This window comes from Ctenopharyngodon idella, chromosome 1 (genome assembly GCF_019924925.1).
Source record: "Ctenopharyngodon idella isolate HZGC_01 chromosome 1, HZGC01, whole genome shotgun sequence".
NCBI classification, from domain to species: domain Eukaryota; kingdom Metazoa; phylum Chordata; class Actinopteri; order Cypriniformes; family Xenocyprididae; genus Ctenopharyngodon; species Ctenopharyngodon idella.
In genome coordinates, this window is record NC_067220.1 from 16,792,557 (window position 1) to 16,805,766 (window position 13,210).

General features: G+C 34.9%; 2 protein-coding genes across 9 annotated transcripts in view; both read left to right on the forward strand.

The window, feature by feature from the left end:
- Window positions 1-7,716, forward strand: part of mtus1b (microtubule associated tumor suppressor 1b) — a 50,888-nt gene extending 43,172 nt beyond the window's left edge. Inside the window, exons 8-15 of the mRNA XM_051895220.1 lie at window positions 498-564; window positions 3,486-3,700; window positions 3,866-3,971; window positions 4,101-4,174; window positions 4,360-4,455; window positions 5,545-5,661; window positions 6,468-6,565; window positions 6,712-7,716. Coding sequence (XP_051751180.1) covers window positions 498-564; window positions 3,486-3,700; window positions 3,866-3,971; window positions 4,101-4,174; window positions 4,360-4,455; window positions 5,545-5,661; window positions 6,468-6,565; window positions 6,712-6,919 — 981 coding nt within the window. The 3' untranslated portion in view covers window positions 6,920-7,716. The remainder of the gene's footprint in view (window positions 1-497; window positions 565-3,485; window positions 3,701-3,865; window positions 3,972-4,100; window positions 4,175-4,359; window positions 4,456-5,544; window positions 5,662-6,467; window positions 6,566-6,711) is intronic.
- Window positions 7,717-9,923: 2,207 nt separating this feature from the next.
- The window catches only part of pcm1 (pericentriolar material 1), a 33,217-nt gene continuing 29,930 nt past the window's right edge, over window positions 9,924-13,210 (forward strand). For all 8 annotated transcript variants that reach the window (XM_051861523.1, XM_051862045.1, XM_051861803.1 and 5 more), the window contains exons 1-2: window positions 9,924-10,086; window positions 11,382-11,499. In XM_051861523.1, coding sequence (XP_051717483.1) covers window positions 11,398-11,499 — 102 coding nt within the window. In that variant the 5' untranslated portion in view covers window positions 9,924-10,086; window positions 11,382-11,397. The remainder of the gene's footprint in view (window positions 10,087-11,381; window positions 11,500-13,210) is intronic.

Sequence of the window (13,210 nt, forward strand, 5' to 3'; positions counted from 1 at the left end):
TTTGTTTAATTTATTTTTTAGTAATTTTAGTACTTCAGCTTAAACATATTTTATTTCTGTTAGTTACAAGTGTTCTAATATATTTAAGATTTTCATCTAATATTTATATTCAATTAAAGAAAATGTTTTTAAATGAAAAAATAAAATGAAAACATTGTCCCCTAGATTTGGTTTAAGTCAGATCTGCCACATGAAAAAGTTTTAAGAAATATTGCAATGAGACAAGCTATACTTCTAAAAACATTTAAAACAACACATTTCTTTTTTTATTATACAAAAATTATGCCATTTTTATGACCTCATATTATTCATTAAGCTACATGGAATATTTGTCCTTTTAAAAAATATTAATTATTTGCTATATTTATTATATATTTTTTTGTATTTTATTCTGTATATTTAAGTCTAAAATCTTTGTTATACATGTTATCAGCCATCCTTTTACATTTTCTTGATTGATTTGAATGACTGTTTTGGGTTTTGTTTCTTCTGTCCAGCGTGAGGTGGCAATCAAACAGAGGGAAGAACTTTCCGTCCAACTCAACAACCTGCAAGAGCAACTGGGTAAGCAACACATGTCCAGTCAAATACTCTGAGGCTTGGTTTCTATGTCCGTTCCCAAAGCTCACAGAACGTAAGCTTTCATCTTGGTTAGATAGCTGTCATTTAGCAGGTGCTTTTATTCAAAGTAACTTGAAGAACACTAATTTTAGGGAAAGTATCTGTGAGAAACCTTGCTTTGCTCAAGGGCACAATCCTGATAAAATAGGGCTGAGTGAGTGTCTAGTTTCGGGGTCACACCTACTTGAGATTGTAGAATGTTTTTTTTTTTTTTTTCTTACAGATAATTTACCCAAGCTATATTTAGAGGCCAGAATATCATCAAAACTTGAGATTGGGCTCTTTTTGGCTTAGCCCTGTCATTGTGGCTGCAAGCGTCACTCAAATTTTCTTTTGAAAATAAAAACTTCTAGTAATCTATGTGGTATTTCTTTGTCTATGTTATCACTGACACCATTTAGCATGTGTATGAGGCTTTATTGCCTTGGAGTGATTTGCCAGTCATATATTTGTTGTTCGATGATGTTCCTACATTCCAGAGTAAGGCTGTTTCGTGTTTTATCCTGTTGTATGCTCTTCTGATGAGCATTGTATTGATGGAACTGTACAGCTCAGTGTTTTGGAATTAGGAAACCAATATGAATTACCACACGGCAATTACGCTCCACCTGTTTTATTACACCCTGTAGACATCTGGAAGCCTTTCACTATGTTTGGAGTCGGTGTATTTATTTGTATGTGTTAGCAACAAAATATGACTCCTCGATACGTTTGTACCTTGAACGCAAATACACACACATTCTTGGCAAGCCTGGACACACACATTTATAATGCTGTAGAATGTTAAGGATGTGCTGCTTGTTATGTTTAATTAGTCTGGCCTTACGCACTGTCATGGCCTTTGGCTTCAGGATAAGTGTGAAGGATGTGTGTGGCGTATGAGGAATGTTTCACTCACACTGGCTTCTGTATGTGAGTCTGAAGGTGCAGTTGGCCAAATGACACTCTGCTCCTAAAGTTTACTGCCCTTTACCTCGCAGAATTCAGAGAAATATTTATCATAAGGCTTCAAAAACATGCTAGCTGCTAATACATGCATGCTAGACTTAAATGTCCACTGAAAATTTGAAGGGATTCTTAACTCCACAGACCTTGTACATGTAATTTTGGTGTAAATGTACTGGTGGTTCAATCTTCTAGAATATAATTCTTACCCCAGTAGGTTCTAGATTTCAATCTGGATACTAATCAATATTTAGGGAATTAGGTACACTATCATTCAAAAGTTTGATATTGGTGAATTTTTTTTTAATGTTTTTGAAAGAAGTTTGCTCACCAAGGCTGCATTTATTTGGTCAGTAAAAAAGTAATATTGAGAAATATTATTACAATTTAAAACTTTCTATTTTGATATATTTTAAATTATCATTCCTGCATTATATTGGCAAAGCTGCATTTTCAGCAGCCATTTCTCCAGTCTTCGGTAACATGATCCTTCAGAAATCATTCTAAAATGCTGATTTCGTGCTCAAAAAACATTTCTTTTTATTATTGATGTTGTTGGATTAGGGGTTATGCTCAATCTAACTTCTATTTTCTGTAAAACAGATTAGATCGCTTCGGGTTTAGGTCTTTTGTATGTGCTTCATGAAAAAATTAGCCGTTTTATTCAAGATAACTTAAAAGGAGCGAGCAAAGATGGGCATAACTGATGTCCCCCGCATAGGCAGATTGATATTTAAAAGCTTTTTTAATTTTTCTTCTTCACACTAACGTTTAGATATTTAATAGAATAAAACACCTATAACAATGTGAACTAGGTATTTTCGCTGATTTCCTTAAAAGTCTATAGATATGCCGTCATTGCTGTTAACACTTTCTTTGACAAGCGGATGCAATGAGATCAGTTTTCCAGTTTGGTCATGTGACGTTCGACATATACCCTATTGATGTATTTTTTTTTTTTTTTTTTTTTTTACAATGTAAAAGTCTTTACTTTTACTCTGTCACTTTTGATTAGTTTAATGTGCCCATGCTGAATAAAAGTATTAATTTTTAAAAAAAGAAATAAAATAATAATAATACTAAAAATAATAAATACAAAAAAAAAAAGTGACCATTTAGAATTGAACCACCAACACAGACCTTCTCTATGTAATTTTTGGTGGATATGTACTAGTGATTCATTTACTAGTTACCAGTACGTTCTAGGTTCCATTCAGATTTTATTGACTCTTTTGCAAATTGAGCCACTGGTACATTCTAGATTCTGTTAGATGACTCTTTAGAAAATTGAACCATCAAAACTTTCTAGACTTGATTCAATTTGAGATTTTTAAATTTTAAATTTTCTTTTTGTCAGTCAGTAGAATCTAGAATAAAATTCTGACTCTAGAGTATTTTACCACCAGTACTTCGAGGTTCTATTCTGGATTTCTGTTCTGGTGCGTTCTTGGTTCTACTGTCTCTTTAGAGAATGGAACCATCAGAACATTCTAGATTCAGTTAAAATTCAATTTGCAGTACAATAGTCAGTACAACCTAGAAATAGAATCTAGAATGTACTGATGGTTTCTAGAATTTGTTTAAGGTTCCAAAGTTAGAATCAAGACCAGGGTAGCGTTTCCCAAAAGCATCGTAAGCTTAAGTTGATCGTAGCTCCATTGCCACCAATGCCCCAAGGCCAAGATTTAGGCCGAGACCTGTTCAAAAAGTGTTGTAGTGAACTGAAAGAGAAAAGGCAGAATTTATTCCAGCATTCATTTCAATTAACCATAGTGTGTTGGAAATATACTGGAGACCCAGATCCAGACCAAGCTACTGAGCAATAAGGCCAAAACTTACAAAAATGTAATCTTGAGAGTTCCACAAGATCAAGACTCATCTTCTTCCTAACATGCTCCTCTCCTTCACTTATTCCCCAGGTAACTCTGTCTCATGTTGTGAGCAGTTGGAGAGAGAAAAGGAGGAGGTGCGTGTGACTTTGGAGGCATTGTTTCAGAAACTACAGGAGCAGCATCAGACAGAACTACAACAGCTGGAGGAGAGACTGAAGGACTTCTACTCTGCAGAATGGGACAAGACCCACGAGGCCTATCAGAGGGAGGCGGATAAATGCAGGGCGCTCATGCAGCAGCAGGTAGGATCTTACCTGGGCTTAAGTCACAAAGAAATCACAAGTGTTATGTAATCATGTTAAACTATTCGAATCACACAGCTCTAATCATGCAAAATTATGTGTGAGCGCATTGCAATGTTTTCATTGTAAGATGGCAATGATGATGAGTATGGTTTCCACTGACAGGTGGATGAGGTGAGGAACAAACAAGAAGCTCTGAGGAACCAGCAGGAAGTGGCACACTCTGAGCAGATAGCAAAACTGAAACATGAACATGAGACTTCACTTGCAGGTATTTTCAGTGCACTCATGAAAAGGCATATTGTTTAACCTTTCATTTAATATACTATATTTTGAATTTGATGTAATCTATTCTGTCAGTCTAGGAAGATCAATCAGATTTTTTTTGTTCCTTTTCCAGAGCTCAGGAAGACTCATGAACAGGACATGCAAGAACTTGATAAAACAGTGAAGGAATCTGAGGCTATGCTCAATGTATGCATCACCATCTTACCATTTAACTTTCAAATATGAGTAATATGTTAAAATAACTTGCTATTAACTCAATACTATATATTTAGAAGTTTATTTACACAAATTGCAAATTGAAAATATTGTATACTGTATGTATCCTGGCTTTTTGGTGATTGTTTATTCAATCACTGTTCTCTCCCCTACAGGAGAAAATTCAGACTTTGACAGCAGAAAACAAGGCTTTGAAAGAAAGACTGAGAGAGGAGGAGGAGTGGAGGAGAGCTCTGGCAGACAAAAGTCAGGTAAAATTTGCACGTTTGCAATGATATGCATTAATCACAGTAAAAGCACTGTGCTGGTAAACAGTTAGTGAATTTAAATCACTGATTTTATGTGTATACTTACTACAAGAAGTCAGCTCAAAAAACTACCAGTGATATAGAATTATAGTATTTATCAATATATTGAATTAGCTTTTGTTTTTATATCTTCACTTTTAATTTTAATTTTAATAATTTTGTTTTGTACTTTTTATTTGTATTAGTTTATATATATTTCTATTTAGGGTTATTTTTATTTAAATTTTAGATAGTAATTTTAGATGGCCTTGTGATGCCATCCCAAAGAGGCACAAAATCACTTTCACGGACCTTTACCTTGATACCTGTTCCATGCTGGTGAAATGACCAGCCTGACTCAACCCGAGCTGCTTAGTATTTACCCATTTTCAAGAAACGTCTGAAGATGCATCATTTTCGTGAACACTTGACCCATTAATACTAACACTTACTATTATTTATATATATATATATATATATATATATATATATATATATATATATATATATATATATATATATCTATCTTAAAAAAAACACCTTGCTACGTGTACTGTGCTAGACTAACTGGGACTAGTCACAGCACTTGCATATTGTTTCCCTATTGTTGGCTTGATTGCTTCTATTTTTCTCCTCGTTTGTAAGTTGCTTTGGATAAAAGCATCTGCTAAATGATTAAATGTAAATGTAGTAATATAAATTTAGTATTTTATTTCACTTAATTGGCAATGCAACATTTCTAATTTTCATTTAAGTTTTTTAAGGTTACATTTTTTTATCTAATATCTATATTTTATTTTATTTCAGCTATATTTCTATAAAAAAATAGTTGTAGTTTTTAGTTTTAGTTAACAATAACAACACTCTAGGAATGCATCCTAATACAGTCCATTACAGATGTTTACATTTGCATGGTTCTTTTGTTTCGGCAAGCTTGTCAATAACAACATCCCCAACCGTACTTTCGCTACTGTGATCAATGCCAAGCCTGTACTTCTTTGTAGTCCCATGTGGTGTGAAACACAAACTGAGCACCTGTTTCTCTGTGTGCAGAAGGACGCCCACACACTGTATTTGGAACAGGAGCTGGAGAGTCTCAGAGCTGTGCTGGAAATAAAGACCAACCAGATACACCAGCAAGACAAGAAACTCATGCAGATGGACAAACTGGTGAGAATGTGAACAGATGTTTTTTATATATAACATTCTGGTTAGATTTCCCTGTATCATTGTATCTGTAATTAGCCTTTGCCAGTTCAACTGCCTTCCTGTCATTTGAAGGAAGAGTGATATCGCTTCCCATGATTCCCATCACATAATTATACCCTGTCAGATTTGTACTGATTGATCACCTTATAAAATAGTTCACCCAGAAATTAAACTTCTTTATTTACTTTCCTTATGTCTTGAATGACTTCCTTTTTTCTGTGAAACACAAAAGAAGATACTTTGAAGAATGTGTTTTAATGAAAGTCATATAATAATGTCATATAATGAAAGTCATTTGGGTCCAAAATGACATTGGACCACATTGACTTCTTTAATATGCATAAAAATGTGTGAATAAATGTGAATAAAGAAATGCATACAGGTTTGTAACAACATGAGGGTGAATAAATGATAACAGAATGTTCATTTTTGAGCGAACTATGCTATTAGGTATAGCCCTCAGTAGACCTGTTTTAACTTGGCACATTTGAACTTTCTAACCCAGAGAAATCCAGAAAGTGTGTGTGTGTGTGTGTGTGTGTGTGTGTGTGTGTGTGTGTGTGTGTGTGTGTGTGTGTGTGTATATATATATATATATATATATATATATATATATATATATATATATATATATTATAATGTATATGTGTGTGTGTCTCAAGGAAGCATAAACTCAATGCAACTACATTAATTTAATTTTGAGTTTACCATTGGTATTGTGTCTATTTGAAGAATAAATATGTTAATGTTTTTATCATTGTTCACAGATTGACGATAATTTGAAACTGGAAGAGTGTTTAAAGAAAGTCCAGCAGGAGAACGAGGACTACAAGGCCAGAATGGACAAACATGCTGCACTTTCAAGGTAAGATTCAAAAACTGAGGCGTTTAATTTGTCATCTTCTCCTTTGAGTATTTCTGTGATCCAGCAGCATTTTCTTTCTAATATAAGTGTAATATTTCCTCAAAGCAGAGAATTTCAAATCTTTCTTTTTTTCTGTTTGACTGTAGGCAGCTCTCCACAGAACAGGCCATGTTACAACAGACCCTACAGAAAGAGTCAAAGGTCAACAAACGGCTATCTATGGAGAACGAGGAGCTGCTGTGGAAACTACACAACGGAGACCTCTGCAGCCCTCGACGCCTCTCACCCTCCTCTCCCTTCCCTTCGCCCCGAAACTCCGCCTCCTTCTCCACAACCCCAATATCACCCAGATAACCTCTGTACTCAGACCGCACTCACTCAGAGGCATCTATGGACCTTTTGGCAATCTTATTCCTATAATAGGACTTGTACAGTTTGTAAAGACTTGTAAGGTTTATAAATGTTCCCTTTCCCAGTTAAAGACAATGATGCACAGTTGCACTTCTAGATCAAGGAATTGCCTTGTTCAGTTACATGCTTGTTTGTTCTTTTCTGTATGTCTGTCTCTCCCTCACTTTTGTTCCCATCTCTTTCACATACAAACACAAACATTTCTCTGAGGAGGGAACATACCTCAGGGCTTGTACATAGTGTACCTCTTCCTCGGAATGCCATTTTCTGTTATACTTGTGCTCTTTTCTTCTTTTTTTCCCCTTTTTTTTAATTAAAAATGGTTTGTACATAGTAAGTAAAAGATGTAAAGCTGTCCTTTTCTTTGTATGCTCACAAGAACACTATATGATATTTGCAAAAAGTATGGAAAACAGGATGCAAAGTCCTCTATTTGCTTAGTTTTTAATTATTTTTTTAGAGCATGTATATAGAAGGTTTTGATCAGAAAGGGAAAAAAGGACTTTTCAAGAAAGAAGCTTAAATCTCAACCTCACCTTTAACTGGATTGCATATAGATCCAGATATCTGTTCCTAATATTGTGGAATGTATTTACTTCTCTCCCAAACTGTGTCCAGTGCCCCCCACATCCAGAACGCTTTAGGTGTGAATGTGTCCCTATCTCAACCGCAGTGCCCTTCTTTATTTTATTATTATTTTTTTAATTAATGCATTAAATTTCTGGATGTTTATCCTTGTATTTTGTATTGTTTATTGTAACGCAAACACATTACATTTAATTACTTACTAATTTTTACATTTTGAATTTGTTTAAATGTGTACTAAAGACATGGAATAGAGATGAAATACACAGAGGAAATACCAGGGAGTTGAAATATGACGAAGATTTATGAGAAACTATATTCTGAACTTCCAACCTTCCGTTCAGTTTTATCCCACACTTTCACTGTAAGAGAGCATCACAAAAGATGATATTTTGAAGAATGTTGATAACCAGTTTTGGTTCCCATTGACTTACATTTGTATTTTTTGTCAATAAAATGGAAGTCAATGGGAATGTATTCCGTTGGAACGACATGACTGAGCAAATTACAGAATTTTCATTTTTGGGTGAACGATCCCTTTAACCTACTCTGCCACCTTGGGGTTCAAGCTAAAACTTTTCACTGTAAGTGGACTGACAAATCATGTATTATTCATTGCATGAGAGTGTCCTCTAGTGGACATAAATGGAAATGCAAAGTGTTGTGTTCTGTAAGTGGACTACTGACACGATAGGATTACAATACAAACACAAAATATATATATTTGAGTTTAAGACATGCTTGATTACTTTATTGAGCTATTTTTACATTTTTGTTATTTATATGTCCATATTTTTTTCCAATATAAAAATAGATAAAGGGAAGCAAACTGAAAATATAAACAATTTTTACTAGTCAGATGGTAAGTCTCCCACTGTAGAACCTAAGTGTGTGTGTGTGTGTGTGTGTGTGTGTGTGTGTGTGTAAGGAGCCAAGAGGATGATAGATTATAAAGGGCATGTGTGTGCATGTTGGAGAGAGCACATACATGTGCATATGTGTAGGCTATGTGTACACGTGCCAATATCCGTATGACATTCCTCACAGCACAGACTACATTAGCTAACAGTATTTGCTTATTGAAATGCACTGAGAAAATGCTGACATTATTCCTCTACTGCATGATTTTGACAGCCTACTATATGGATCAATATAATATAATGCCTTATATTCAGTGATTGTGCAAACACAGCCCAAAGCTCAGCTGTTCCGGTAGAAATATGACTAACAGTACAAATCCATAAAGGTACCTGTTCAAAATGGATGCAATTCCCTGATGAACTCTCGTAAAGATCTGTTCAAACTGGGTAGCCAAAGCTTTAATGTAAGTGAAATTACACATAAAACTATTTATAAATGTTAGAAATTACAAATAATCTAGAATAATACTGGTAATACTTTATTTTACACTGTTCTTGTTACACGTTAAATGTACTTACTCAGTTAATTACAGCAAACTGCATAATGCATAATTACAAGCAACTAAGTTTAAATCAATCCTAACCAGTAAGTACATGTTAAATAATATTACTAAGTACTTATTTGTGTAATTAGTAACAAGAAAATAAAGTGTACTTATCTATATATATTTTTTTTTAATTATTATTATTATTATTATTATTATTATAATGCGTCTGTGAGTTTCTAAATTGATGTTCATCATTAAGCTAGTAATAGGCCTGCCTACTAAGTAGTTTGGCTATTCATCTTGTCAATTTGTTCTCATCATCCTCCAAGTAACATTGTCCTATACAACAACAGTATATAGGCTACTGTTTTGTCTCTTCATGAATTCAGTTTCAATATGGTTTATCTATGAATTGTCTAATATATACTAGATTCATCTGCGTAACAAGAGTGCTTATAATAAGACCAATTAGGATATTCACTCATAATAATGTACCAGGGCTAGTGAATTTGTCATGAAGCGAAAGATCTTTGTCTTTTTTTCCTTTTCTTTTCGTTTTACAGGTTTTGCCCTTGAAACTGTAGGCTATTATTCCCAGTGTACTAATTTGAGTATGTGTGCGTGTTGCATTACATACTTTTCTTTGACATTTTCCCCTAATGTTTTAAAATTATTTTAAAATATTTTACTAGGTTTTACTCATCACCATCATTCCATCAGTTACATTTCTCTGCATCTGTACTTTTAAGACATCGCGCAACTTCTCCAACTGTTTCAAATACTTCCGAGAAGTAAAATAGTACCACACTTTTGTGGCCTCAGTTTGTTAGTTAGCTTGACCTTTTGATAATCTCATCTTTAAATACAAATATACAACTTTTAATATCAAAATATATAACGAACAGATAGGAATTCACAATAAATTATGTTTTATTGAAAATGAGAGCTGTATCCTTCCGCCTGTTTGTTTGGATATGGGGTAAAGATGGCCGCTACTGGACAGGCGGTTGCTGCTTGTGGAAGGCACACTACGCATTGACACTTTATCTAGGATTTTAATAAACTTCAAATGGGAATTATTTTCATGCTCCAGTAATAGGTCGCTACAGCGTTCAAGGTAAGTTTCCTGATTATTCAGTAAAACAGTCTGTTAGCTGTGCTCGTGTAGTTGTTTCTCTCTTAACTTCTGTTAGCTTGCTAGCTCCCTCACTAAAGCAATTCAAAGTTATTTAAGCAAATACCGGCTTATATCGTATCCTGTAGTGAATTACCACTCAAATGTGAAAGTTTTGCTGTCATTTTATTAAAATTCACAACATTTTAAATGGGTCAAATTGATCTGGAGCGCTTGAAGGTGGACGAAGTGGTTTGTATTATGTGAGAGTGATGCACCAGTCAGATGCCTTTGTGTCAGGTGGACAAGTTTAACACCACCAAGCCCGTATGTAAAAATAGAATAACACTCTTGAACTATTGTGATATTTAGCTACTAATTTCTCCTTTTTTATTATAATTGTTAACCAGACGTGAGTCATTTGACTGTGTTGATATGACTGTTGGGGTTTATTTCTTTTAGCCGCGAGTTTTCGCGGGGAACTAGAGTTTCATGGCTCGTGCCAGAGGTTACCATGGTGACAGACCATAAAACCTTCACTCGCCTCTTAAAGTCACTGTTAATCATCACGCTCGAGGATTTTACATCTGTGAAATCTAATTTTATAACAATGTAACCGTCAGGTTATAATATCTTAAACAACTCGTCACGTATTCAGCACATTTTCACCTGCACAGGTGAAAGCTCATATAGGAGAGAAGCGCGTGTTGACAGTTAGCCGGGAAACTGAGCGGGTTTGGGTTGACCAGGTTTAACCGTTTTAACGGACACATCTCATAGACGACAGCAGATTATAAGACAATACCAGACCTCACTTCACATTTCTCGAGGAATAAAGCTCACAGACTTCAGCTTTCAAAGTAAGTTAAATTTAGATTACAGTAATAGTTTTTACAGTTTTTTGGGGAACATTTACTATGTTTATACCATGATAGTACCTAAGAGAACCTTGTAAATACCATTGTGGATGAAAAAGATAATCAATCAGTATCATGCTATGTATCAAAACACCATTCTTTTACCTCTACAACCACAGAACTTTTTAAGGGTATTGTAAGAATGTGTATATACTGTGAAGGTCTGTCATTATGTAAAGTTCATTCAGGTTAATGTTGTTATGCTCAGTGTGGCGTGTTAAATGTTGCTTGGCAGCTGGACAAACAAACCTCAGCCACTCAAATGAAAGTGTCACATCAAGAACCTGAGTGGTTGCACAGTGTGTAAGAGATTTCTGAAATGGTGGATTACGTTTATGCATTTCTTTAGGTAAAGTCTGTGTATGTGTTCATTTTCTTCAGGTTCTGATCGTTCATCATGGCGACGGGCGGCACTCCATTTGAAGACGGCACAGATGAGCAGGAGCTGCATAACTGGACCGTCTCCAATGGAAGCTTAGATGACAGACTCAACAATATGGTATGAATCAATCGTGCTGATACTCCAACGTAACAGAAACAATAGAGTGTATATAATATATAATTCTGTAGGATGACCTGGAGGTTAGCGGCACCCTGGTTATCGCTACAAAAAGCCAATAGGATTTTTCCAGTGACTTTTGGATTATTGCTGAAAATAATAAGCTTTGTAACCAGTAAAAGTTTATGATTCTTACATATTTTGCTCATCAAGATGATCTTCACAAATGAACTTTTAGATTTAAAATCTAAAAGTTGGCAAGTTTGAGTTAGAATAGTTTGTAGGAGTCTGAGTATGACCACACACTAGTCTGTAGATGAGTTTTCCTGTTCGGTGGGATGACATTTAATGTCCCAGGCAACATCCGTAGTCCCATTTAGCCACTTGTTTGCAATTGTAAAAGCTTAAAAAATCATGAATGGGGTATTAATGATTTTTTTTTTTTTTTTTTTTTTTTGTCGTGGAATAACGTGTGAAAATATCTTGAGATTGTGTTAAAGCTGCAGTCCGTAACTTTTTTTGGTTAAAAATGATCCAAAATCAATTTTTGAGCAAGTACATAACCAGCCAGTATTCAAAACTATCTCCTTGCCTTAGCCCGATTCACAACAGTAAGCTTGTAATAATGTTATATAATAAAATCGGTATTGGTGGGTTTCCGCTGGAAAATTCGAGCATGCAACCATTCGTCTTTGTGTCATTACATCATGTCTGTAAACAGAAAGATGGAGTCCCAGCTAGTAGGCTATTCGGCTGCTGGTAGTGGATCATTTATAGCCTTTTCTCACAGCAGCTGCAATAATTAAACTTATCATAATGATGGCGGATTGTAATCCAGAAAGGTCCAAATGACAATCATCAGTGACAACTGGAGATTCACCCGTAGTCAAAAGCAGAAATTGAAATCTACAGGTAACGCTAATACACACTAAATACGCAGTGCTGATGTTGTTAACATAAACAATTTGAGAACAAGGTATAACAACAATAATAATAATTTGCACGGTTGACGTGATCCGAGCTAAGTGATCGTTAGATTCAATCACCATTGGCAGCACGATTTATTGTAGGTCTAATGCTTTTTTTCTCATTTGGTGAGAACAAAAGTGGCAGATATTTTACTTGTTTAGATAACATTTTCTGGTGAAAAATTCTTATTTTGGTCATACTTCAAGACGTAGAATCTGTGATTCTAAAGTACAGTATCCACACTGATGTGGTGACTGATAGCAAACATTAGATTCATCCGTGCTGAGGAGCAGCGTTGATACACAACCCACATAAAGATGATAATTCCGCAAATAACTGCAGTTCATAGTTTTCAGTCACATGACTGTCGTGGAGCCCTGGCAGGCAAAACAGCCATGTAATTGCAGCAGAAGCCTGTCAATTTTCCATCTTAAAAACAAAAATATGTGAACAAGATGCAAGTTTTGGGCACTTGTGATCCATATACAGCACCTGCAGTGATTTCAATTACTAAAAAAAGCAGGACAATTTTTTAAAAGGCTAACGTGAAAAAGGGTGGGTTGCACTAATAAGGATTAAACACTAAGTTTAACGCTAATCAATGATTTGTTGATCTGTGTTTTATTTTAAATCGAGTTGTGTTGCACCACTTAATTTTAAACAGTTTAACTATGCAGAAAGACCGTTAAAATTAAAGGGTTGATCAAGCAGCATAGGCGGAGGGTGACTGATGCCAGGCTAA